Here is a 25,988-nt window from a genome sequence, read left to right on the forward strand (position 1 = left end):
ACAGAAATTCTGAAAACTTGGCCAGTGCTTCTTTACACTTAGCTTTGTTCATGGCTCCTGTTTGTACAGTGAAAATTGATTCTGTTTACTGTGCTGCTGCATGTTAGCGAAGAGGACACTTGTGTTAGTTGTTCTGGCAGCTCTGTGAGGTATGAAAAATCCTGCTGCAGCAACTCTAACATTTTGCATATGTGGAGTAGAATGACAAGCAAGGAGCATGCATTTTCAAAGATACAGAAAAAGACTTTTCCCTTTCAAAGCTTGTTTTCCAGATGTGGTCAAAATTAGTGCTAGTTTGGGGTAGTCTCATCAGCCAGTTCAGAGTTTTGCAAAACAAATGAACAGAAAAACTCCATCCCCACCAAAACCACACCAAACCCCAACAACAGTATGGGGAGTAGCCCCACCCAGTTCCAGAATAGCTAGGCTCCAAAGGACAGGGATATATCAGATCTTATTAAATAGTTTGCCTAATTAGCCTTAGTCATAGACTTAGGGGTTTATTTTCACTTGTATTGCCACTGTGTGTGTATGAGAGAGAGCATTTTGTAGAGGGTCATAACTATGAACTATCCTAACTTAGAGGAAAATAAATTTTTTTTTTGTGTTCAACCTGAGAGCTTTAGGGTTGAAAAGATGTAAATGTTTATGGTTACTAACATACCTGGAAAGTGTCAGCCATGTGGTATCTTGTCTTACATGTGGTTGAACACATTGAAAGCATTTGCATATAAAAGGTTGGTGGTAAGCCTTGCTTTTATAGCTGTGGTTACACTGAAATCACCCAACAAACTTCGTTAAACAACAAACATTGTAGAGTTTCTTGAGGTTTGTCCCTTCCCTCTTCCCCTGTACTCTCATTCTGCCCATTACGAAACAGTCATGTTGTATGCTGGCTGGGTGGTAAGTCATCTTTACTGGTTTTAGACTGACCTTTTTATCAGGGCTAATAATTACCTCTATCGCAACATGTTTGGTTTTGTTTTAGAGATTTCTCTTGGCATGTTTCTGGTGTGGTGCCAGGCAGATCCCTTCTCCTCAGCAGAGCCTTTCAGAGGCACTCTGCTCCCCAGGAACTTCTGTGCTTACCAGGTCTTGCAAGCAGACTTCTCCCAAGGACAGTGAGTCCTTATTAGTTACTTACTAGTGGGTATTAATTCAGCATATTGCTACATCAGTTTTGCCTGCTGAGTTTGAGAAGAGTTACTAGGCCGTACTAATGAACAAAGCAATTGCATTTTTAACCTCAGAAAGGGAAACGAGTGTTACAAATGGATGAAGGCTATATAGCTTTTCTACCTTTGCCTGTGCCTTAATGCCTTCTCTTGATTAATTAGGCTATACACTAAACTCAGTTTAAATCTACAGAAACTTATCTTATGGAATTATTCTTTAGAAAATGCTCCTTTATCACCTGATAACTTGCAACAAAAATCAGACCTCAAAGAGGCTGGAAAACAGTAGCTCATATCTGGAGGAGGGTGTTTGTTTGAAGTCCCTGGCCCATGTTTCTTCATGTTGAAGGTGCTTCAAGGCCTCATTCACTGAAAATAGATTCAAATAAGTCTGTCTTCATTAGGTGCTGTAGTTCTGGGAAATGAATTAAGGCTGAATGTTGAGCTACCTGTTCATGATGAGGGGGGTTATATTTAAATTCTTGAAGGTTACCAGTTAAAACAACTCTGGTCTGTTTATTAAGGCTAGGAGCTGCACTTCTTTGCCTGATTTCTATATGGGAAAGGCATGTAGGAAAGTACAGAGCCAGTCAGTCTAATCCCATGATCCCACTTCTGCTGTTTATTTTGAAATGTAGACAAACAGTACCTCTGAAACATGCTCTCTTTCAAGGGCATCATTAGCATCTCCGTAGCCTGGCAGCTTCCCTGGAGCTGGCTGCAGGCTTGGACCTTGTCATAGGTGATGTAAAGTGCATTAAAGGTAAGTACTTCTCTCTCAGCGCTGACTGGGAAACAAAAGGCTTCCTCTGCTTCTGGTCAGCACGCAGATCACAAACATGCTGCGAGATGGTGACAATTTCTCCTGACGTCAAGGGAGGGCCACTGCCAGCAGCTCATTACACACACATCGTCTTGGTAATGCACCTTCTGCCTGTCGCTATAGCAACCCCCTGGAAAATTACCTCAGCAGCCACTAAAATTCATTTTTACAAATCTAATTACAGGTATAATTAACTTTTTAAACTTGGTCTGTACTATAAATTTGCTCAGTCCTATGTGGTTTGGTTTTGGTTTTTTTTTTTAAAGTAATTTTACACAATTTTGCCCTTTTTGTTCCTTTGTATAATGTCTAGCTGAGTGGGTACTGTTTGGGTGAGAGACCATGTAACTACCCTGTGTCTCATCAAAGTAAGACGTTTCTTAGCAGGTGGTAAAAATAAGCTCAGAGTGCCTTATAGTTAACACCTAAATGGCTTGCACAGTTGCTGCTACCTGTCCAACTGAATTCCCCATGGTAACGCTGGCGGTTACCTGCTTTTGGACTAGCCCTCAGGACAGACGCCAGGGTTTCCGATGTCCATATCGTTATTATAATTTTAAATTTTGAAGTTAATAAACTGAGGAAACACCCGGTTTGGGCAATTCTTGGCAACACTCTTTTCATGGAAGTTCATTTTTATGACAAGTCTCGTGGTTTGTTTGCAAGAGTGCATATGTAACCATTTTTAGTGTACGCTGAAGAGTAAGTTGCATTGCAAAGGCTGATGGCACTATTTGTGCATACATTTTGAGTTAGGCGCTTGTCCTAAAACATCGTGTGCATATCTTTTAACGTGCCTTAATTTTTTGTATGTGCACAGGATTTGTTTGCCCAGGTGAGCGATACATTTGTCAGTACTTTGTTTAGGGCTGCATTAGATAAGTGCTTTAAAGTCATGATGAATCATTTTTTTAATAAGCAGATACACAAAAAAGTCAATAAAAATCTTCATTTTCTTTCACTCTTCACCTATCTGAATTCAGAGACTTGAGACATTTCACATAACCGTGGCCTCTTAAGTCCTCTTCTGGTTACAGATAAGCCACTGGAGGAAGTAACTCCACCCTGCTTTCCTGCTGGAGCTCATGGACTTCCCACACCTCAGGCTGTATCCATCAAATAAACTAGCTTAATTTGAACAATTTTGAACAATTTCAGTAGTGTTTCTTCACTATTTCAAATAATTTTGACAGAAATGGGTTATCAAGCCATTGCACAATCAAAAGAGCTGGTAGCTGGGGATGGGCAGAGGTGCAGCTAGAGTGGGGCTTGAGCCAGCACGGTTGAAGGTGGAAAAGGATTGGCATTAGCTAGCATGTTTTGATGTTTCTATTTAAGGTTGCTGCTTGCTAAATTAATTTAAAAACAAATAAACTGTTAGTTTAAAAAACTGTAGGATGCTCAAAGCCTATGCTTGCAGTGCTACATTCCCCTAGTGATAAGAGAGTTTCTTTAAACTCTAGCTTCCATGTGAGGAAAAAATAGTTAAACTTCCAACCCTTTTGGTATGAGGAAGATTTGAAAATATAAGTCTTTATTGTGGCAATGAATTAAATTATGATAAACCAAATAAATTAAATTCTAAATTTGCAGTGTAACAGGACCAGCTATAATAGTAATATGTGCAAAATATGTGGTCTGGTTGTATGTCTTTACATATTACAGGTATTCCAGTTGTCTTTTTTTATGTAAATAGTCACCTGTATTCATTTACATATTCCCTCAGCATTTTGAAATAGTGAGTCAAGTCAGCAAATCAGTTATTCAGAAAAATCAGACTTGTCACCCCACCCCCTCAAATGCAATACAAAAATCTACTCTTGTGCTTCAAGAAGAGAAAATGTCTTGGGTTTTGTCTGTGTAGTACTGTGGACATAGAAATACAGTGTTAACACAATTAATACAAAAGTCATGATAATGTATTGAGCATGAGTGTGTTGAGTTGCTCCCACTGGCATTTTAGGAAAATTGCACCTGACTGAAGAGAGACGATTCATTTCTGCAATATATCAAAAATCTTTGGATGTGGTATAAAGCAGTGGGTATACTGGAAAAGACAGACCCTGATGTCAATCCCAATGATACATATTCTTATCCAAACATTACAAGAGTTTTTAAATTAATTGTGTTACTTTGTTTTAGAGGTTACATGAATTTTAAGAGCGACTTAAAGGAGTTTTAGTGATTTTAGAGTATCTTGAAAGGAACTTTGTGTTGCTGCTGCAGGCAAAGCTGTCAGTCTGATTTTCAGAAAAAAGTTAAATCCCCTTGAACTTCAGAGCAGAATGTGAAGTTAATTATCCTCATATGTTAACAGGAAGTGTAACTGATCTGCAGAACTGTTAAAATCAGTAGCAGAAAATAATCTACTCCTTTGCTTCAGAGCAACAACGCACAAACTTGACTAAAATCTGAATTCCAGCACAAGTAATTCTTCAGCAGAAATGTCTCTGTTAAAAAATAGCAACAACAAATCAAGACTTAAACATTTTTTTTCTACTTGAAAAGAATTTCGTTGACTATTTGCTGTATGGTCACGGGGTGAAAATAACAATAATAAAAAAAATAAAAATAAGGATGTGCAGCAGAGAACTGAGACATTTTCATTTAAGTAAGTGGATACAATAATATGTTTATTAAGTTTTAAGTTAGAAGGAAATGTAGCGACTAAATGTCATTATTTGAAAACAAAAAATACAGGATGTATTCTAAATTGCTTTCGTTGGACTGTAGATTCTGGTTATGATTTGTCAGTATCACAAAGATTTTGTTTTAAAGGATTTTGTGCATGCTGTCTCACTTTTTTTCTGTGAGGTACTCTTACTGGTTTTGATACTGCTTCCTTGATTCTGGGTTTGAATGTATAATTTAGGACACTTCTTAGAGAGCCCAACATCCTTTGATCTGTTAAGTGAAAAAATCTAGGAAAGAAATAGGACTCCATGAGGATGCATAAGCTCTTCTATGCACTGTGTAGGCTCTGTAAGGTGCTATGGGTGAAATGAGTGAGAAGGTTGCTGTTTAGTAATTGAATGAGCAGAACTTGAGCAGAACTGAATGAGAATGAGGAAAAGGTAAGTACTTTTTAAGGATAGATCGATGCTTCTGGAACTTAATGGCATCATTGATTTGTGTAAGAACAAAAAAACCCCATCTGCCTGTTCAATGGTTTCCAGTAATGCAAATGAGATTTAACTCATTAATATCCCTTTGCATTATTGCCTTTCTAAAATCAGCCAGATGCGCATTATAGTGTATTTTAGTAACATGTCCAGTGTGCTAATGGTGCAGAGGTGCAGTAACCAGGCTCATGTTAGAGACTACAGCTGAAGCTTGCCAAAGGAGTGTAACAAGACAATTGTGTAAAAGGCCCACTTACCAATTTATTCAGTAAAAATTCTCCTGCTCTAGTGAATACCACTGTAGCATGTAATGACCCACAAAGCAAAACGAATTGGGGGGGGAGAGAGGGGGAGAGAAGCTAGTTCAGGGTTTCTGTCAGTTTCTTATTAGATTTCATTCACTTTTTTTTTCCACGAACAAACTGATGATGTGCTTGTCTGTTCTGTTTATTGTGTAAAATACCTGAGGGCAGATGAAGTGCTCAGACTTTCACACCTTTTTCTTATTGGCAGAAACTAATCGGTGTTCTCAGAAAATATTTTCAGAGTAGTAGCTTCTGATTTATCTGAGATACATGGTTCATCACATCTTCCTAACTAGGTGTAACTTTCTCACATTCAATGTTTACTGTTGGATTAATCTTTCATGAATAAAATGATAGTGAGGGAGATTTGATAATGTTTTTGGCTCCCTCCCAGACCTAACAAATTCTTCTGTGTTTTTGCTGTAAGGTGGAAATGAAACTGCTTTGTTTCTGTCACTGTTCAGGATAACTTGCTCTTGCTATTTCATTAAGAAATCACTCAAAGCATCTAGAAGAAGTCTTAACTATTTCTTGGGCGGAGGGGTGCATTTGAAAAGAGCACCTTCACTAACAACTACAAGGAAAAGAACATGTTCAGACCCTAGTGATACTTCATCATCATTCTGTAAATTACAAGCCCGTTGCTGTCCTCCCCTAGAATGAGTGAGGGCATCTGTAGGTTAATTTATCTTCTCAGTGGCTAACTCTAGGTCATTCTTGTGCTGGGAAATAACCAAATGCCCAAGAACTTCATTTCCTGCAGCAGTCTTTCTCCCAGACATTTACCACGGGGACAGCCGAAGCTACCTGATGCACTGATTTCATGAGACGTCCAGCTTCTGGACCCAAACAGGCTATCACACACACACATTGGTACACCTCTTTTTTGAAGCATCTCTTTTATGAGAATTAATTAAAACCTCCAGTACACTGGTGCTTTATGGTTGAAACCCACCATTAAGCAATAGCAGAAGAGTTTTGTGTTGTAGTTAATAAAACTTTACAAGCAATTTTATAGCAATTTCGGGTTATTTGCTAACCGACTGGGGTGTATTTCATGTACTGCAGGCTTATTAGCTTAAGCAGAAGTTTCAGTGTGAATGCAGGACTTCCAGGTGCCAGCAATCCCACTAAATAATCAGTGCTGCCTTCTGATAACAAGATCTGGAGAGTTTTACAATTGTCAGTGGGTGGTGTTTTCCCTTTTTTTTTTTTTTTTTTTTTTAATTTTATTGAATCTCCAAACAGTACCATTTATCCTCCTGTCATTTTGTAACTGATAATGATCTATTCTGTAACAGTTCACTGTTCTTGGAAGATTCATGTTTGTCTATCCATGTAAATGTGTAGATACCACAGAGTGAATATCAAGAAATATGTTACATATTCAAATAAAACTGTGCGGGTTTGTATTTCTCACACATTTTATAATATTACTTGTCTCTAAATTGCCTAGAATTGTGTAATTGAAAACTTTGAATCTCTGGTGAATTTACACATGAAAGCCAAGCAAATTTGTATGAGAAAAATGAGAATAATTATGCTACCCTTCTGTAGCAGTTACCTGAAGCTATGAAAGTGTACAGGAAGGGAAGATGGAGCACATTTTTATACTTTGTCCCCTCTTTTATGCCGATAATGCTCTTTTTTCTGTTTTACTTCTTCCTAACCCACAGCCCATTTCCATTCCCAAGTCTTCCTTTCTCTTTTCCTCAGTGGGATGATGGTGTCACTGTCTTGCATTCCTGTTGTTTCTCCCTGTCTATAGCTATCTTAATGACTTGGACCGCATAGCAGACTCCACCTATCTGCCAACTCAGCAAGATGTGCTCAGAGTTCGAGTCCCAACAACAGGGATCATTGAATATCCATTCGACTTACAAAGCGTCATTTTCAGGTAGAAAAAAAGTTTTAACACCCACTTGCTTTGTTTCTTTGTTTCCTTTTACATTAGTAATACCATGTATAGGATATTGGTTAAAAGTGCATAAAAAGCAATTATTCTATGTTTTTAAAATATGGGCTTGATCATTATATTTTCATGTAATTGTCCACATGTAATAAGGAGCTGGTGTTAAAGATGTCAAAAGGATGAAAGACAACTAGGTTTGTCTTTTTCTGAAGGTAGTTATTACTGATAGAAAACCTGCAATTCATCTTTTCAATAATATATATCAAAGTTTCACTATGAATAATATTCTGAAAATACAATCATGTGTCCTCATAATTCTTGTAAATTATGAAGTACAAAGTTACCACTTATGTTGTTGACTTTTAGGCAGAAATTACTCTCCTTTTGAGAGAAATCACCCTACTTGAGTGCAAGTATACTTGTTTAAAAAATAACTATGAAATTGCAATTGCAAGTTAGATACCTGTATTTAGTTACACTAAGACATGGGATGAAGTGGGAATACACTGTGAGCAAATTGGAGTTTTAATTTTGGATATTAAAAATTTTAGTAGATACATACTGTGTTCTATTTGTCCTCTTAAAATGGGGCAGCTTTAACAAGTTGGGAATTTTGACTCTGGTAATTTGTGGGGGAAAAGGCAAACCACCAAGTCTGTTCTGTTCACATCTGTTTCTGCTGAATATGCAGGGCATACATTGCTGAATCATGGTTCATGAGACCTTTTTATGTCAGAAATCTGAGGGGTTTGAGACCCACAATAATTTAAATACAGAAAACATAGCAGACTTAAAAGCAAATATGATTAACTGTCTACTTATAACAGAATCCATTAAATATAAATGGAAAAAAATCATTAAGAAAAACAAATCAAACTCTGTTTTCAGCTAAATTCTTGAATTTTGTCGTGTGTGTGCTTGTGTGTTTATCTGTTAAGGTATTCATGGAGTTGATGTGGATGTTAATTTTGCAGAATGGTGGATGTAGGAGGCCAACGATCAGAAAGAAGAAAATGGATACATTGCTTTGAAAATGTCACATCTATCATGTTCCTAGTAGCTCTTAGTGAATATGATCAAGTGCTTGTGGAGTCAGACAATGAGGTAAGCAAGCATCAGCAAAAAGCAGTAGTTTTAAAGTAAAAGTAACTTCTCTTGTCCACTCCCACATGTTTTCCAAATGCGTCTACCAGCAGTCATACACAACTGCACCCAATGGAGTGAGAAGCACTACAGGGATCAAGAGGGGAGGAGGGAATCAATCTTCAAATATGGCAAAGCTGATCCACTCCATGGAGGATTCAAAGAAACCTATCTATTTTGTGTTGAAGGGGAATACAGTTGAATACAGAGAAATGTTCTTAGTGTAGCTATTTGTGCAGTTAGTGTTAATGTAGCAGAGCCACAAAAATAGGTCGTGGAAATGAAGACAAAATTTATAAATTCTTTGCTAGAACAAACCCTAAAGTAGTAAACTTCATTCCTTTGACTTAAAGCATAGGATGTATATTGTGTTTTTATTTCAAAAAATAATAGAAGTAAGAAAGTGGATGAGCTGAGGGGGCAAATCACACTAATACTCAGTATTTTGAATGCAGTTTTACAGAGTGGGGAGATAATTTAATGTTTAGATTTTTCTATCTTTCTGAGGACTATTTTAAATTATTCATCAAACTTTTATACTCACTGGCACTGTCCTATGGAAGTGTTTTAACACATGCTTACAAAAGTTAGGTGAAAAAAAAGAAAACATTTGAATGTTCTTCATGGCTGCATACATGTTGTTTAAGAGAATGGTTGACATAACAAGGTAAAACAGATGTCCCTGGACATTCATGTTTGTATGCTGAACTTTCTACAGGATTCAATTTTTAATAAAGTCTGGGAGTTCTCAAAGCTGTTACATTTATAGTCTTTCCATAAAAGAAAAATACTGTTAACGTGAGTTATATAATCAACTATATCATTCAAAGCTGAATTTATGAAAATGATGATGTAATCTGCATCAACTTCATCTCTTGCAATTTTGAAAGCTAGACATGTGTAGATGAAAAGACAACTTGGTCAAACTTGGCTCACTTCAAGCCAAGCCAAAAATGGTTGGGTTTTTTTCTGTTTGCATTATTCTTTTGTAGCCACAAAGTCAGCATAGAAGTATTAAGTATTTTAATTATACAAGTCAAAACAAAATATATTGGAAATCAAATACAGAAAAATTAATTATGGTAATTTTCAAATACTATTCTAACTATCAAAAATAAACGTCCAAACTTTCTTATGTTAGCTGTTTATCACTGTGTTTTCATACTGTCTGTCTCACAGGGAGTAGTTCTCGTAGGAACTGTCTCACAGGGAGAGGTTTACTAGATCCTGATTCCTTGTTGAGTGTGTCCTGTTCTAGATAGGTCGCTTGTTCAGATGCTTGCTCTCGTTTGTCAGATAACTTTAGTGTGCATATCATAACTTAGAGCATCCTTACTGTAGAAGGTAGAGCAATATCTTCCTAGGTTGAATCATTTGGAGTATCTTGCTCTGTGTTCTTGTAAGCTAGAAGAGTTCATGTGTTGTGAACTGAATAGGATGTCTGACTGAAGATTTCCTTTATGTTTTGGGATGTCCAATGAAGTGATACCTAAAGCTGTGATAGCTTTTCTATAACTACTTTTCAACTATTATGAAGAAGATCACTTTACTTGTAAAGCTGTTTAGATTTTTCAAGTTTTCACTTTCAAAACACTTCTTGGAGGCAAAAGCTGTAAAACTCCTCATTGTCTTGCAAAATGGTTCTTTCACCTCACTGCTAAACTATGTTTCTTATTAACAACAGTGGAAAACTTTTGAACCCTTTTGTCTTTCAGTTTAAAGTATGTTCATAACTTTAATTCAAACCAGTTTTTATTTGCAAATCATACATGCATACATACCCTAGTAGCACATTCCAGCAGCCTTAGGCTTGTATTACTCTAGCTCTGGGATGGATCCAGACTGCCCCATCTAGACAGTTTAGTTTTGGCTTTCAGCAAGCTGAAAGCTATCTGTCAAGATTTTGTTGGTATACCAGAGCGCTGCTTCCTTCCCTTCCTTTTCCCCTTCCCTGTATCTCTAAACATTGCAGTCCTAGAACGCATGGGAGAAGAGTGGGTTTATTTATTCTGCATAAAGTAAAGTGTAGTTTGTCTGAATGTGGGTGTGGCAGAAATACAGGAAAAGGTTTTAAATGTGTTAGTTGACACCTTGAATTAAGAAATTTAGCCCCCAAAAAAGATTTTTATTCTTCACTGCCATGTGACAAGCTCAGTAGGGAAGACAGTAATTTAACTTGGAGACTTTGGTAATCAGCCAAGACATACTTTTCACACTTACCTTTAAATTGTGAAACAGTATTAAAATTATAGCACCAAAGTGAGTGTGTGTCAGTGCCCTACTTTCTTCGTATGCCATCAGTGTGATACTGTGATAGAATCTGATCCTTCTTTGATCTGTGTGCCTCTTAATGAAATTAAAAGATCTGACTTGACAACTTGCAGTGTTCTGCTACTCCTTTTGCATGGCCTGATTAAACAGTATGATTTTTGTAAGATGGCCTACTTTCTTTTTCTAATTAGTCCACTGCATGTTATTGCCTGAAGTCTTTTTCCTCATAGTATGTTTTTACAAAGAAAACTGTGCTTTTTAATCATCTGTGGCATTCTTCTTAGTTAATACATTTTTTCATTAATCTCAATTTCATGAGTAAACATAAATCTGCAAGAATTATTATTTGCCATTTAGTGCATGTATGTTCATGTGACCCTTCATCATTATGAAACTGGTTTAGAGCCCTTAAGACTCTTGGTTTGTATTTCAAGATGTAGTGCCTGATAGACTCTCAGCTGTAAATCCATTTCTTCCGTTGTTTATCTTATTCAAGAGAAATACATTTGAATTATAAATCAGATGAGGCTATACTGAGTTGACAGACTTTGCTAGTGTCTCTCCAGGGCTTTTACTTAGTGGGTATATGTGGGATTGAGCTGGAAAGTGTTTCTCTCTTCATGACCGTGGAGGAGTTAAGTATTGAAAGTTCTGAGAAATATAACTACTCTGTAAGGGGATATCATACATAGAAAATAAGACAAGTATTCAGACTGCCTGGTATTCAGAGTGCTGTGTAGAATGACTCTTTAAGTGATACATCCATGAAATTGCACTCCCATAACAAAGATCTGCAGCTAAAGAGGTGTGGGTTTCAGTCCTGAAGAAAAGCACACATGGCTGCCCAACAGTATTTTAACTATGATTCCTCTAACAGGCAGTACTCAGAAACAACGTCATCTCTCCTCTCTTAAGTATGTGTCTAGATCATACATAACTAAGCATCTGATTTTGGTGCATAAATACAAAATGAGACGAATTGGTAAGGACAGTATATTTAAACATATCTTTCAAAAATTTCAGACGATGTACAGTTTTGAAATGCCTTTCTCTTTTTAAATATCTGTAAAAGGAGAGATAGCTAACTGTTCCAAATTCTGCCCTTAATAAAACAGTAAGTCTGTCTAGATTCATTGGTGGAAATCAGGACAAAATTTGATCCAGAGGACATAATATGCTAATTACATTAATAGTACTGTAAATTAAGTAAATCATCCCTCAGTCAGATATGATGTGATGAAGAACATGTTATAAGTTAAATTATCAGATACTTGACCTTTTCACTTTTTCAGAAAAGTCTGACAGAATTAGAGGTGAGACAAAAAATGAAGGAATCATCTCTCTGGTGAGTTAGTTTATGATGTATTATGTCCTCTAGGTCAGGCTTTTGCTCTGTATTATTCCAGCAGATCTGGAGAAATTTGCAGTTTTATCAAAAAGAACAGTTTAGAACTTTTCAATTTTTAAAATCAATTTGTTTTCTTAAATAAAGGATTTTTTTCTAGATAAAGTATATCAATCCGTATTCCAGGATATGCTGCATTTAAATATGTATGGCAGGTAGCTCTTCTAAACATATAAAATCTCATGGTCTCAGTGCAATAAATGCAAAAATGAGTTCCAGCTTTATAAGAGAACCAATAACCACTTGCAGTTCTGGAGACATTACATACCTGTAAAATCTGGTTTCATAAAAAAGAGATTTTCATTATCTTTGCAGAGCTTGTTAAGTACTTTGAAATGACAAAATAAAGGATGGTATTTATTGATGCTTGCACATATTTTTCTTCTGCATTAAGGCATATATGATTTCATATAGCTTGTGTGGGTCTATGGTGGTTATGAAAATGTGGGCTTTTTATAGGTAGAGATCCTTTTTTTTAATGTGTTCCCAGAGGAAGAACAGAAAAGACAGGATGCAATTTCCTCAGTTCAGCTAAATTAATGAATTAATAGGCTAAGAGAATTTTTGAAATTTTCTAAACTATCAAAAAGCAGATACTGTCTTTCCTGAGGTATTGTCAGAGGCTGCAAAGCTACAGAGGCATTGGACAGCATAAAGTACTCACTGATAAAAGAGCATTTTTAGAAGTAAATCGGTATGAGTATTCTGAACATCCATTGCACAAAATAAATTGGGGAAGAAATGCCAGTTTAGATTATTTTGGTCAGAGCTGATACATTTTGGTTTAAAAAAAAAAATAGAAATACAGTTATAAAATGTGAAGTTTTAACAGGATTGGAGATAAATGTTGCTAATACTTACAGCTAATATTCCTTCCACTTTGACTTTTGAGTAAGGAATTTCACTAATGCCCAGCATTATAAATACATACTATGTATCCCAGATACATATGAATATCTTATATATGCATCTCTATGCCTTAGGATAACAATGATTTTTTTCATTATTTTACTTGTTAAGCAGTTTCTCTTCACTGATGAATGAAACCATGTATAAAAGAACCATTGCCTCTTCCTTTCTTAAAATAGTAACATTAATATAACTTTAAAAACTTGTTTTTCATAGGGTGGTTTATTTGCTGGGTTTTCACTGACTTTGGATAACAAAGCAAATAGAACCTATTTTTCTGTTAAGGTCTAATTCACTTATATATCCTATCCAGACAGGTAATTTGCAACCCTTTGAAGAGGTTTATTAAGAACAATTATTGATTCTTTTTAATCGGAGATTCTTGTTAAGTAGAGTACTGCTCCTTTTTTTAAAAGCTTTTGCTTTAAACCTTTTTTTTTTTAGCTTTTGTCTTTTTTTTTTTTAAAGCTTGTACTATGTCTTAATAAATTATTTTATTTAGCTGCAGCCAAAATCGTTAGTGTTAACATAATAAAGTGTAACTGAATTTCTCTTAAACCAGTATTTCCTTCCCTTTAATCATCAGAACTGTCATCTGATTTGCATTAAAGCTTTATAGAAAGTACCACCTTATAATTCATGTATTTACAGGTTTGATCCCAGATTGCAGTTCTTGCTGAAAATGTTTGTAATGTATGAAGCAGGCTGGAATGGCTTAAGAATTATAAGTGTTTAAAATAATAACAAAACTGATTCCTTGGCTTAAGAAATCCTAGACACATGCCTTCAAGCTATGTCTAATATTACCATTACTTCCTGTGTGTCCTCCTTTCACACATGTTAACCTATTATCTAGGTTCTGTCTTTTCTGTGGTCTTGACAAATGCCATATTGCTCAATGGACAGCCACAAAAATGATGACATAAAAATAGTTTTCCCAGCTTCTTGCTTTTGCCTTGTGTTCATCTGTCCAGTGGCTTTCACTTCCTTATGATCTGGAACCAAATGGTTTGTCTGCTTTAAGGGCCTGCATTATCTAACCTGGTATGATAACCAGATTGAATCTTTTTCGTGCCAGCCTTGATCAGTCATTTTTAAAATATTCCAACAAATACTTTTGCATGTGTTACCATTCTCCTCATTGTGAACAGAAGTTCCCTGGAAACTTGCCTAATCCTGCTCCCTTGCGGCTGTGTAATACACAGTGGTGTAGCAGCTAGAGCTGTGGGAAGACTGCTGCTTGCACTGTTGTGAATTCTGCTGCTATAACTTGATGCTCTCTCATTCTGTTTTCAGCATCCTGTTGTCTTATACATTTATCCTGAGTTTATAAACTTTTAAAGCAGTAGCTGTTACTTAGCAGCAAAGTGCAGCTGTGATCCCCCATCAAGTCTCGATGTTTCTGAAATGTAGACTAGCCCGTTCATTTAACAGTAGCAGATGTTTGCATGGCAGTAGCAGTAGGAAAGCATAACATTTTTGAGATGTGAACAGAACCAGAAGTGACTCAAGCAACATTTCCAAAAGTCATTGCACAAACCTTACAGAAATTCAAGGGGGTAGGCAGACAAGTGGAACAGGAGAGGTGGAAAGAAGGTGCATGTGACTGGTGGAGTCCCTTTTGGAAACAGTGTGGAGCTAAATAACCTGTGAAGAAAGTGGTTCTTAAAAACACTTTGTCCAAAACATTACCAGCAGGGGATCATTAAAACTCTAGTGACTTAATAGTCTGTAAATACAGTGGTCCTCAGTAAAACTGTGTTTAGCTTGGTGTTCATAGATCAAGAGGGCTGAAACATGATAGCTACGTATGAGTGTGTGTAGTAGAATTGGTTGCTTAGAGGGGTAGGATCTCCGTCCTGGAGAGAGACATTCAAAGCTTGACTGGATGCAGCTATGAGCAACCTAATCTAATGACAGAGTCCTGCTGGGAGCAAGGAGTTGGACCAGATGACTTCCACAGGTCCTTTCCAACATAAATGTTTCTGTGATTCTTAGTAGAAAAATCATAGTTTGACAAGTGAAAGGAAATTTTTTTGTTTGTTTCTTTGGGGATCATCTTTGTGATCATGCCATAAGGTTTTGCCATAGCTTCTTTAAAACCCTGAAGAACCCTACTTAATTCAGATATCCACCATGAAATCAATGTAGTTACATTCGCAGTACTTAATTTACACTGAAAAGCTGCCTTGTGAATTTATTAGAAGTAACGCTTGTATGAAGGCAAAATAGGATATTTAGAAAATTAGGGCTTCAGTACCTCAGCCACAACTGCAAATTGATACTGAAGGAACTTTGTTGAGTGGTTTTCTGCAATGTTTCTGTGCTTCAAGTACTGAATAAAGGCACAGTGCAAGGATGTCAGTTCTTTAGATTGATGGAAAATTTTATTATTCTTAGGTTGTCCCAAGTAGAAAGGATTAGTGTTGCTTGGTTTGTTAAAGAATATTCCAGTTAAAGTCTAATATATTAAAATTACATGAAACCCAGGATAGGTATTTTTTACTGTGAATTCATTTGTGTGTGCATACAGGTACGTAGGTGCAGGCATACATGCTTATGTTTTGAATCTGGACAAAATACATCTGCAAAATAGATGAATATCCAAAGCCTAGATGGAACTTCAGTAGTGTTCATCAGTGCACTCTGTTAATGGTTGACAAATTGGTACAATGTTTGAGTTGCATTTTCTTTTGATATGGGACAAAAGTAAGAAATGACATGAGGCTACAGAGTTCAGAATACTTTCACTCTTTATGGAGGTGATTATCCGAAGCATGTATTTAATTTTTTTCATCAGAACTATGTTGCTGTTCACATCTGGGCATGCTTCCACTTCTCTTCTAGCACTATGTGTTCCTTATTCACAGGCTAGCCCTACATGGCTTAGCATGAAGGCTGAAAGAAAACAATGTTGAGATCAGAGCACTTCTCTTTTTCTGCATTGTGAATAAACATAATACTTCAGTTGTTTGGTTTTTTTCATCAACATTCAGCAATCCAGAACAACTGAGCATAGGGCAGAGGGATAATATGAACTCCCAGATAGAATTAAAATCCTCAAATGGTCTTCGTAATTATTTAACAATGTTATTTCCATGGGAAATAAAATCTCCAGAACTCATTGTTTATTGCTGTGTGTATTGTATCTGTTCATACCTCTTCACACATATGCATGTGTATTTTCTTTTTGGTTTGTGGATAAAGAGCCTTCCAAATGTAAAGTATCAATAGTGAGAAGCAATTGCATGAGGAAGAGCCAGAGCCTCTCTCTCTTTTTGTTTAAGTGGGTGGTTCATAATGGAAATGGGAGGTTGAATGACTGTGAACCAGCTTGCAGAGGCTGCCAGAAATGCTGCTGGTAAATGTTGCTATTGGCAGCAGTTGCTGGCAAAGACAATTGGCACTTATTTTATTCAATAACCAGTGTCAAAACTGTCCAGAAAAGGGCCTTTTCAATGACAATTTAATTTTAAAATATTTTCATCCACTTTTCTCAAAAATACGTAGGTATTAATGAAAAAACATTCTGACATTCATGTTATTTCATCAAAATTGATTTAACAGACTTTTTTTTATTTAAAACATTTGACAGCAATGTTTGGACCATGTTTTTTGACCACTTTATTTTGAACAGTATTTTTGTACTTTGATGGTTGTTGAACATGTTGATTTGATGGATTTCAGCTGTCATTTGGTTCATCTGTCCCTCTGCTGGGTACATAAAATTGCCATATATTTGAGAGTGCAGTGTTGCAACTTTAAGTTGTTGGAGAGGTGAGAGTTATTGTCCCAGGTGATTTAAAAATACAGTTCCCATCTACAGAGATGTCTTTCCAGTCCTCTACCAGCATCTTTTTTTGTCAGGCTTGTTTGCAGAAAGATTCAAGTCCAGTGAAGAAAATAAAGGAATTATTCCTGAGCTCTGTGTTAGAAGTTGTCTGTTACTGCATTTGAGTTAGTCATCAAAATATTTGTACAACCATTGCAGTTTTTTCCTAGATGGCTAGTTACAGCAGTATAGCTGCAAGATTATACCTCTTACTGGTGACAAAAATCTGAAGTGCTTCCAGTTTTGATACTGTGTTTACTTTTTTTTACATAGTGGAGGACTCTGCACTTACCTCCCATTTCCTGATTTCCTCTGTTATTTCCCAACTTTAATGTAGCAGCTGTATTAAATTTCTAGCCAAGGAATACGCTGTAGGTCTTTCTGTGCAGCCAGGCAGTGCTTCTACTTGAATAATTGCTGGAAGTCTTAGAGAATGGAGACATTCCTAATTAATACAGACTTTCACACAAAAACCATTCACATGCACAAGATTTTGTCAGGTAAAATGATAGACTAAACATTACTAAACAACGTCTGAAATATTAACCCCTGCTTTTTTTCCTGAAGCTGTCTTGCGTCAGTACCTCCTCTTCTACTATTAGCGTCTCTGAATGCCCTCTCAGTCAAAGATTTGTTACCAGCATAATGTGTTATATACACAGTCCAAGTTGTTGACTGAAAAATGCATCTTGTTTACCTCTGCACCACCTTCTCTCTTATCATACCAACAAAATTCAGTCTTTCAAAATTCGTGAAATCCTAATTTTAACAGACAATATTTAAATTACTAACAATTTTAAGAGAAAAATGAATTACATTTTTGGTTGAATATGTAAGTTACAGTATGCCCACTAGATGCCACTCTAGACAGTCATAAAGACAGTAATGGGTGAAACTCCATTACTGCTTCTGTATTGCTTCAGATTAATGTTGTACTTAGTCTTTTCTGTCAAAGTGCTATGTTTGTTGGCTGGGAAATGCCGCTTTCCCTTCACTGGGGTACAACTTTTAAATGCTATGTTAGCACTCTTCAGGTATTTTTCAGGATTTGACTTCTTAGAATCAAATGCTTAGAAATTATGCCAATTCTGTTATTTCTGTAATTGCAGGAGTAATTGCGTATTTTTTGAGAGCAACAGATAGCAAAGGGAATTTCAATACATTAATCCAAACTATAAATCCATCATTTCAACATGAAATCTGAAAATATAGGATCTAAAAAAAAGTGGAAGAAAGTATACTCTTTTTTAATCTGTTAAAAAATGAGGAAGAGTAAGAGTTCACATTTGGATAAAAATGTGAGAAAATGTGATTTGTGTGTCTAGTTACACTTGTGTTAATGTTTAACCATCGTACAAAAAATTATCAGCATAAAATCTTTTATATAGTAAGAGATACATGATAGAAAGCCATTTCACTTTATTTATGTTTCATAAAAACATGTTTCTAGTCATAAAACTGGACGGTCCCATGATTCATGAATAAGTACGGTGGTCTTTCTTGATACTGAATAAGAAATTGGAATAATCCTGTCCAAGATCATACGATCTGTTTATAGTTAACAAATTTGTATTCACTTGTGGAGTTTTGTCTGCTGTGTTTTTTATTCTGTGTTTCATGATGGTATTTTTACATTGAACTGGTGATGGTGTCAGGTTGTGTGGAGCATGGGAGAATTTTATGCTGGCATCTGCATATTCTAACAAGAAAGATGGAGTAATGGCTGGCTATGCTAGTATGCCTTCATGCAGTTCAGGACTGAGTGCAGACATAAGCAAAGCAGGGAAGTTGCCCAGGCCAGCAGATCTTGGGGGATGCTGAAAACAGCGATCCTGCTGCTCATTTTCTTTGTGCCAGCTGCCTGCAAAGCCAGGGAGGCCACTATGAGCTGTTGCTGCTGTCAGAGTGGGATTGCTGTGAAGACTGACATCACTGCTGAGAATGGCTGTCAGCTACTGAGAAAGCTTTGAGCCAGCTCCAGCTGCCCATTTCTGTACATAGTTATTCACAAGTTTCTTTCTGCAGCCTTTTCCATTGAAGCTGAAATAAGACTTTTCTGGAAGCAATTTAGTGAGGTAGAGCTGGCTTGTAGAATCAGATCAAGTGCTTGAACAAACTATTAAATACTGCCTGCTCCCCGCCGTTCGTGTCCTCTTTTCAAAGAGCCACACTGTCTGTCTTGGTTTGGCAAGGCTTCCTTCACATTTCATCTGACAGAAGGTCAGATCCCCAGTGCTGGCCTTTTTCTATATTCCTTGTAATCCTATCCCTATTTCCAGTAAAAATACTGTAACGTGAAGCTGTTTCTTACATAAGGAAAAGTGCATCCTGTTAAGTGTTTTTCAGAACAGTGAGTAATTCAAAAATTTCATCTTGTCAAAGATTCTTTAAAGATTAAAATTATTATGATTAAAAATATTATGGCAGTAATGTTGCATAGCTGTTTGATAAAGAAAAATGGTGAGCATGCAATGGTATGAGCTATCATTAGCAACAGAAAACCTGTTCATGAGAAATTTCAGAGAATAATAAGCAGTATTGTTGGGAGAAATTACTTCTGGAACAAAAATAGTTTTATCTGCCATGACACCCATAAAAGCTGATTTGCGTTAGAAATTGGATAAACAGAGAAATTAAAGACTGCAGAAGATAAGCGGAGATTGATTAGTCAAAAAATTGCTTCATATTTTTTGATTAATCCTTGAATCGTTCTAAAACAAAATAATGAAGCCATGTTAGAGTGTTTAATCTGTTATGATAAACTCAGGACCTATATTGCTTTATCTGCTCAAGCAGATAAAATCTACTTAAAAATCTCTAGGCCATCTTTCAATTCCTGTAAAAAATCTACAGAGTACACATCTGAGTGACAAAATACAAAAATGTCTGTTTACCATCTTTAATACAATTCCCTTCCATTCCCCTCTGAAATAATTGCAAAGGGTTTATAAATGCAATTTTATGATCCCATGAACTGTTCAGGAAGGCATGAAGGTCCCAGAGCCCATATCCTGTGAAGACAGAGGGACCTGAGCTTGTTCGGTCTAATGAAGAGGACACTAACACTTGCCCACAAGTCTTTGAAGAGTTGCAAGTGTACCATGGAGCTGAAGTTTTCTAGGTAGACAATATAATAAGTGGTAGCTTGGGAAGTTCAGGCTGTATATTGGGAAACATTTTTCCCTTGAGCGTTAGTTTAGCATTGTGACAGGGAAACCAGAGAGGTACTGAAATCTCCTATCTGTACAGGCTTTCAAGACTTGCCAAGACAAAGCCATGACTGACGTGCTCCTGTGTTGTCAGTAGTCCTACTTGAACTAAGACTAAACTAGATGAACTCTAGAGATGCCTTCCAGCCAACATTTCAGAGTCAATACTCGGCTGCCATTTCAGTGGTGTTTCCGTGGAAGGTACGGGAGTCACTGTGAGCACTTAGAGCTGTTTACATTTTAAAAAATTGAATGTAGAGTTGTTCTGTTTCCATGTTGTATGGTGCTTAATGGCATCAGCAGTGCTGCTGCAGCGTCCCTGCTGATGTATATGTACATAATCATGCTCTCTGTGTTCTCTTAGGTTATAATAGTCAATGCTGTCATCTAATTGTAGTGTTTTTACCACTGGCAGACCTACACCTTACTTGGAAGCCATCTAGGTAGCCAGATCCTGAATGTATATTGGGTAGGAGCAGTATTATTGTTATCTGAAGTCTGATTTTGGAACTAAACTGTAAATTAGTGTTTCTTATTGTATAATGAGTAGTTTCTGGTGAAACAAAGGCAAAATTCTTCTCTAAATATAAGCGTCCCAATGTCTTAGTGCAGAGAATGTAGAAGGTTGCTTCTTGGGAAGAGCTACTTAGAAATGGAAGAGGATATGATGATACTGCTTTCCTAACAGAGCATCTGATAGCAAGATCTTGACTTAAGTCTAATAAGTAAAGGAATAGCTTTGCAGAAGTGCATGCGTATTTATAGTTAGCATTGTGCTGAAGTACTTTGCTGAATGCAGCTTCTTTACATTTTAATAACATAAGAAATTAATTCTTCTCTCAGTGTTCATCTTCAGAGCTTGTGTTGGATATTTATCAGCTACACCCACATAAGTTGACTGCACTTGCTCTTCATTATAACTATGCTGAGTTCTTTAGTGACAAGTTTAACAAAAACATTCCTTAAATTCAAAATACAGATTGCAATTTTTTCCTAGGGAGTCCATCACTTTCCATTAGTACTAAAGCTGTAACGTTTAACCTCTGTGCTTCCTTTATTGTGCCTTGGCCTTCTTTTAAACTTTCTGACTCTTATGTGTTAAAACAGAAAACTATGAAAAGCAAATGGTTTGATTCAATATGTGGGATAGTTTCAAAAGGAGAAGCCAGACGCTGATTGTTTTTCGTAATGTTACATATTAATTTCAAGTTTACGGTGCTGGCTTTTGGGATAGTTTTTAAAATGTTCTGAGAGTTTAGTATGTATTTAATGAGATCCTGTCTACTTCATTTTAAGGATAGGGAAAGGGAAGAAGCCAGTGAGATTTCCCATAATTCAGGCAACTGGTAAGCATTTTTATTTACTTGCTAAGGGCTCAGTTACAGAAAAAACACTCATCTAAAGGTGGGAGTTACAGGGAGAGAGGGAACAGAAGACAGAGACCCTTTAGGTTTTATTATGTTAACGACTACACACCAAGAGAAGATATAGGTATGGTCAATATACAGTGAGTATCTGTTTTCTCTCTAGGGTATGTTAAGTGCTTTGTTTTCTTACACTTTGATAGTATTGTCCATACTGTAAGTACAGTTCATGGAACTAAGGCAGGAAAAAAACAGTAAAAACATCCCCAACCTGAGTGTGAAGTTAGGACATCTATTTACTAGGTTTTTTCCCTTCCTCTGAGTCCCCTTGAGTTTTCATCTGTGATATTGTTATTAGGTCTATGCATAATAAAGTTTATAAAAGAACTGAAAAAAAACCCAACAAACAAACCCAGAGTTAACATTCAATTATGGATTTTGGATTTACTTGGTTTGATCTTTAGATGTCAAAACTATGATGTTAATGTGACATATGACTGCAATAACAGCGCTGTAATTTACAATGCTGTCAGATACAACTGACATTTTTTATTCAGACGATCCCCATTAACAATACAAATGCTAAAATAAGCAAGTTCTGTAGGAAGAGGTGAAAATTTTATTAGACCAGCTGATACAATCAGAGAAAACAGATGAGCCCGTGGACAATTCCTTCATGATGTCATTGCATCTAATATTAGGGTTTTTTCCAGTTAAATAAAATTGACCTTAGCAGTCATTCAGTAATACATATATAATGTTATGTATGTCATACAATGAACTGAAAAGGATTTTCTTGATTAATATCTTTACGAGGCTTTGCAAGACATTTGTTAAATATACGAATTACATGAAATCTGCATTGAATCCCTGGAATTGACTGATCTGCCTTTTTAAAGCTCTAGCAGTACTATTTATTCCATATGTCTTTTGTAAAGGCATATTTGTTTGTGGAGCATTGCAATGTGACATACATTCAGAGAAGATAACCAATGGTATCCTAAGTCTTTTTTCTGTGCTACTATTGTAGGGACAGAACATAGCATTGTGTGGTCTTTTCCTTGAGAAGGATCCTGAAAATTCATAGACCTGTCAATTACGGATCTTAAAGAGAGTGACCTTTTTCTTAACTGATTGGACAGCTTGTCATCTTTTGCCAACTCTTTAGAAAACATCTGCAGCCTTCCTGATATCTTAATCCCTGCTGTTTGCTTCATTCTGCGCATGGTGTTGTGGTGGGGGACATTCTGTAGTGATGTACACTCTGAAGTAATCCTTATACTGAGATAGTTACTGTTCCTCAGAGCTACCATTTGGTGTTCAAGACTTACTGTCTTAACTTCCCAATATCTTCATCTGGTACAACTGTACAGGGCAAGATCCTTGTGCTTTAAGAAATAATTCTACTTCAGTGGGCTCTGGCAGTGTAGTATGCATTTTTTATCTTTTCCCACAATTCTCTGACTCCCAGTTAATTTGGTTTAGGACCAGATAATTTAATACTAAATTAGCAAGAGCAACAGTCTACGGCTGTTGCCTCTTTAAAGCCTATTCTCCCAGAATCAGGAACAGATTCAGAGTTACCCTTGCTCTTCCTGGAAATATAGTTAAATGGATGACTTTTGGAGGCAAGTGGCTTTGAAATAGAACTTTGACTGTACTAAAGAATACAGCGAAGTGAATGAGGGTGGGGTAATCTGGTAATGTTTTATTAACTTTAATTACTGACATTGTGAACTATTAATTTTTTCTAAAGCAGTTGAGCGTTTCTTTCAGTTGTGTTAGACTGCAGATATTGACCACTTCTGTAAATTCCTCAAGGCTGTGATTACTTCCTTTGATAAAACATAATTTTTTGTGAAGCAGCTCTTTTACACTGCCTTCTTGGTAGTATCCTTTTTCTTGGCAGCCCAGATTGGGTTTTAATTAATTGAACTACCTTTGAAATCATGGAAACCTGCTTTATCTCTGATCTGTTGGTTGGGTGGAGTCATTTGTAGATATCTCATCAAGAAGATGCCTCAAATCAAGTCTGAAAGTACTCAAAGGAAACTTACAAATTTAAAATAGGAAAAAAGTGACTGTGGAACACAATTCTTATTATACAGTATTAATAACTAATATATAACACGAGACATACTCTTCTTATGTTGAAGACACAGTATTTTGTTCTTTATTGTGTATGTCTCCTGGTATTTTTATGACACAGAGCACTTACAGAGTTAATGGTTTAGCTGATAGAATGCCAGAAATTGTTTTAGACATGATGTCAATGTAGCTTCAGTCTGCGTGCCTTTTCTGCTTCATCTTGTTTGGCATCCCCTTCAAACAGAAAATGAAAATGTGCTCTGGGTCTAATAACAATGTTTGCAAAACAGTTTTCTTGAGCTTTCCTGGAGGAAGGGTCATAAATTTATCCAAACTGATTTATTTATCTTTGCAAGTCTGTGTTATGTATATGGAAAAAAATTGGCATTATAGATGAAAATATTGCAGCCCTCTTGAAGGGTTTTTGTGAAAAGCAGGAACACTTACTCTAGGTAAGTAATTTATGTTTTCTGTGCACTTTTCTTGCTGAGAAGTTTTCAACAGCTTATAAATAAATTCACTGTGAAAGATCACTGCTGTTTGAGTTGTGATGCTGTTTTACCTTCTGAGAGTCACATTAGAACATACCAAGTGTTAATGAGTTTAGGTAATATTTATAATTTAAACAGGAGTTTGTAAGATTATATTGCCTTCTCTTTTTCATCAAGCTGTAAAGGTGAAAACTATCCTGTGTAGTTCACATTGCCTTTCTCTAAGGCCTTGTTTGGAGAAGAATTCTGTATAGAATGTTGAGAAGAAAACATGGTCTGATTAACAGTCTAAGGACTTAGGTTTTATACTCAGCTGAGTTGACATTTCAATTTTTCTCCTTCTGAATGAAATCCTGGCACCATTGAAATCAGTGGGAGTCATAAGAACTGACTGCAAGAAGGCAAAGGTTTTACTCCTCTGCATTACTTTCTCAATCTATAAATTTGGCTATTTATTTTCACCCACCACTCCAGCATGTGGTAAAGATTTATAAATTGCTTGAAAATTCTGTGGTAATGTAAGAGACCAAACGATCAATTTCTACAAAATGGAAATTTTTTAGGGTTTGGTTTTTGGTTTTTTTGTTGTTGGTTTGTTTGTTTGAAAGTTCCTATTCTTCATGTTTATGTTGGTTTCTTTAAAATGCAAATTAATGCAAGTAAAGATACAGTTATTACAAAACTGAGTTATCTGACGGATTGTTGTATGGCTCAGCAACAGCAGAATCTGCAGGTTTCACCTCCTTGCTGTTGTTCTTAGGAGCCCTGTTTGGTTGTGAAACAGGTTTTTTCAGGGGACTGCAACTCTAAATAATATTAATACTAATACTAAAAAAGAGTAAGTTAATTGCTTTGTTTTGAACTCAATTTGTTCTGACTCTGTATTAACCACATCATTTCAGCCTAACAGTTCTTCAGAACTTTATCAAGCTATAACATAATTTTACAATGACATAAAAGTGTTACAAATAGAACTGTAGGCTTCACTTACATTTCAGCTATAATGCAAAGTGGTTTTCAGGAGCAGTTAAGCAATTAAAGTAAAGGCTAACCCAATGTTAGAAACGAATTTAGCAGTTTCCAGATTTAAGATTTTATGTTATAAGCCTTTGGTGTTGACGAAATTATCTCAGGTTCCAAATTTACATGCAGTTGTTGTAAAGCTGATCTCTTTCTAAGAATTATCTAACTCTGCATTTAAAGTTCAGGAAGGGCCTATAAAATAAAGAATGTTCTTAAACCTTGAATTGATTATTATGTCTTCTTGTCATATACTTGTCCTTACTATGAACCACATGCATTTCAACACCCACCAGTTCATTGGCTGGTCATAATTGTGCATACTCAGACATTACAAATGTACCTGTTACAGCTTTAATGTTCATGGCCTGTGTTTTACACTTGAGCAGTTGAATTTGCAAAAGGAAAATGCCTGCATATTTGTTTAACTGCTTAATTATTAATTGTAATTCAATTACTTGAACATTACGTATTGGTAGGAAGGTGCAAAACATGAAATGTATCCGTTTACCAAATCAAGTGAAATTGCATGAAATTATTGCAAAAAAAAAAAAAAAAAAAAAAAATTACTTTCATGGCCACCAAAATTTCACTCTTTTTTATTCCAGAATCGAATGGAAGAAAGCAAAGCACTCTTTAGGACAATTATCACATATCCGTGGTTCCAGAACTCTTCAGTCATTCTGTTCTTAAATAAAAAAGATCTCTTAGAGGAGAAAATTATGTACTCCCATCTAGTTGATTATTTTCCAGAGTATGATGGTAAGTATAATGACATCAGAGCTCATGCTCTATTTACACTAATGACACATTGTAATAGCCTTGTCCAAATGCTAGACAGATAGATCCTTTGATATATCTTGCTCTTTAAAAAAATGGTGCTTTGCAATTTTTAATCATCTAGATTTTTAAAATATGA

The 25,988-nt window shown here is 36.1% G+C and overlaps 1 protein-coding gene across 1 annotated transcript in view; it reads left to right on the forward strand.

Annotated features, from left to right (window-relative positions):
- The window catches only part of LOC126036381 (guanine nucleotide-binding protein G(q) subunit alpha-like), a 139,239-nt gene that overhangs the window by 104,556 nt on the left and 8,695 nt on the right, over nt 1–25,988 (forward strand). The window contains exons 4-6 of the mRNA XM_049796061.1: nt 7,194–7,322; nt 8,312–8,441; nt 25,678–25,831. Of these exons, the coding sequence (XP_049652018.1) occupies nt 7,194–7,322; nt 8,312–8,441; nt 25,678–25,831 (413 nt within the window). The remainder of the gene's footprint in view (nt 1–7,193; nt 7,323–8,311; nt 8,442–25,677; nt 25,832–25,988) is intronic.

Source organism: Accipiter gentilis, chromosome Z, assembly GCF_929443795.1.
Source record: "Accipiter gentilis chromosome Z, bAccGen1.1, whole genome shotgun sequence".
Taxonomy (NCBI): Eukaryota; Metazoa; Chordata; class Aves; order Accipitriformes; family Accipitridae; genus Astur; species Astur gentilis.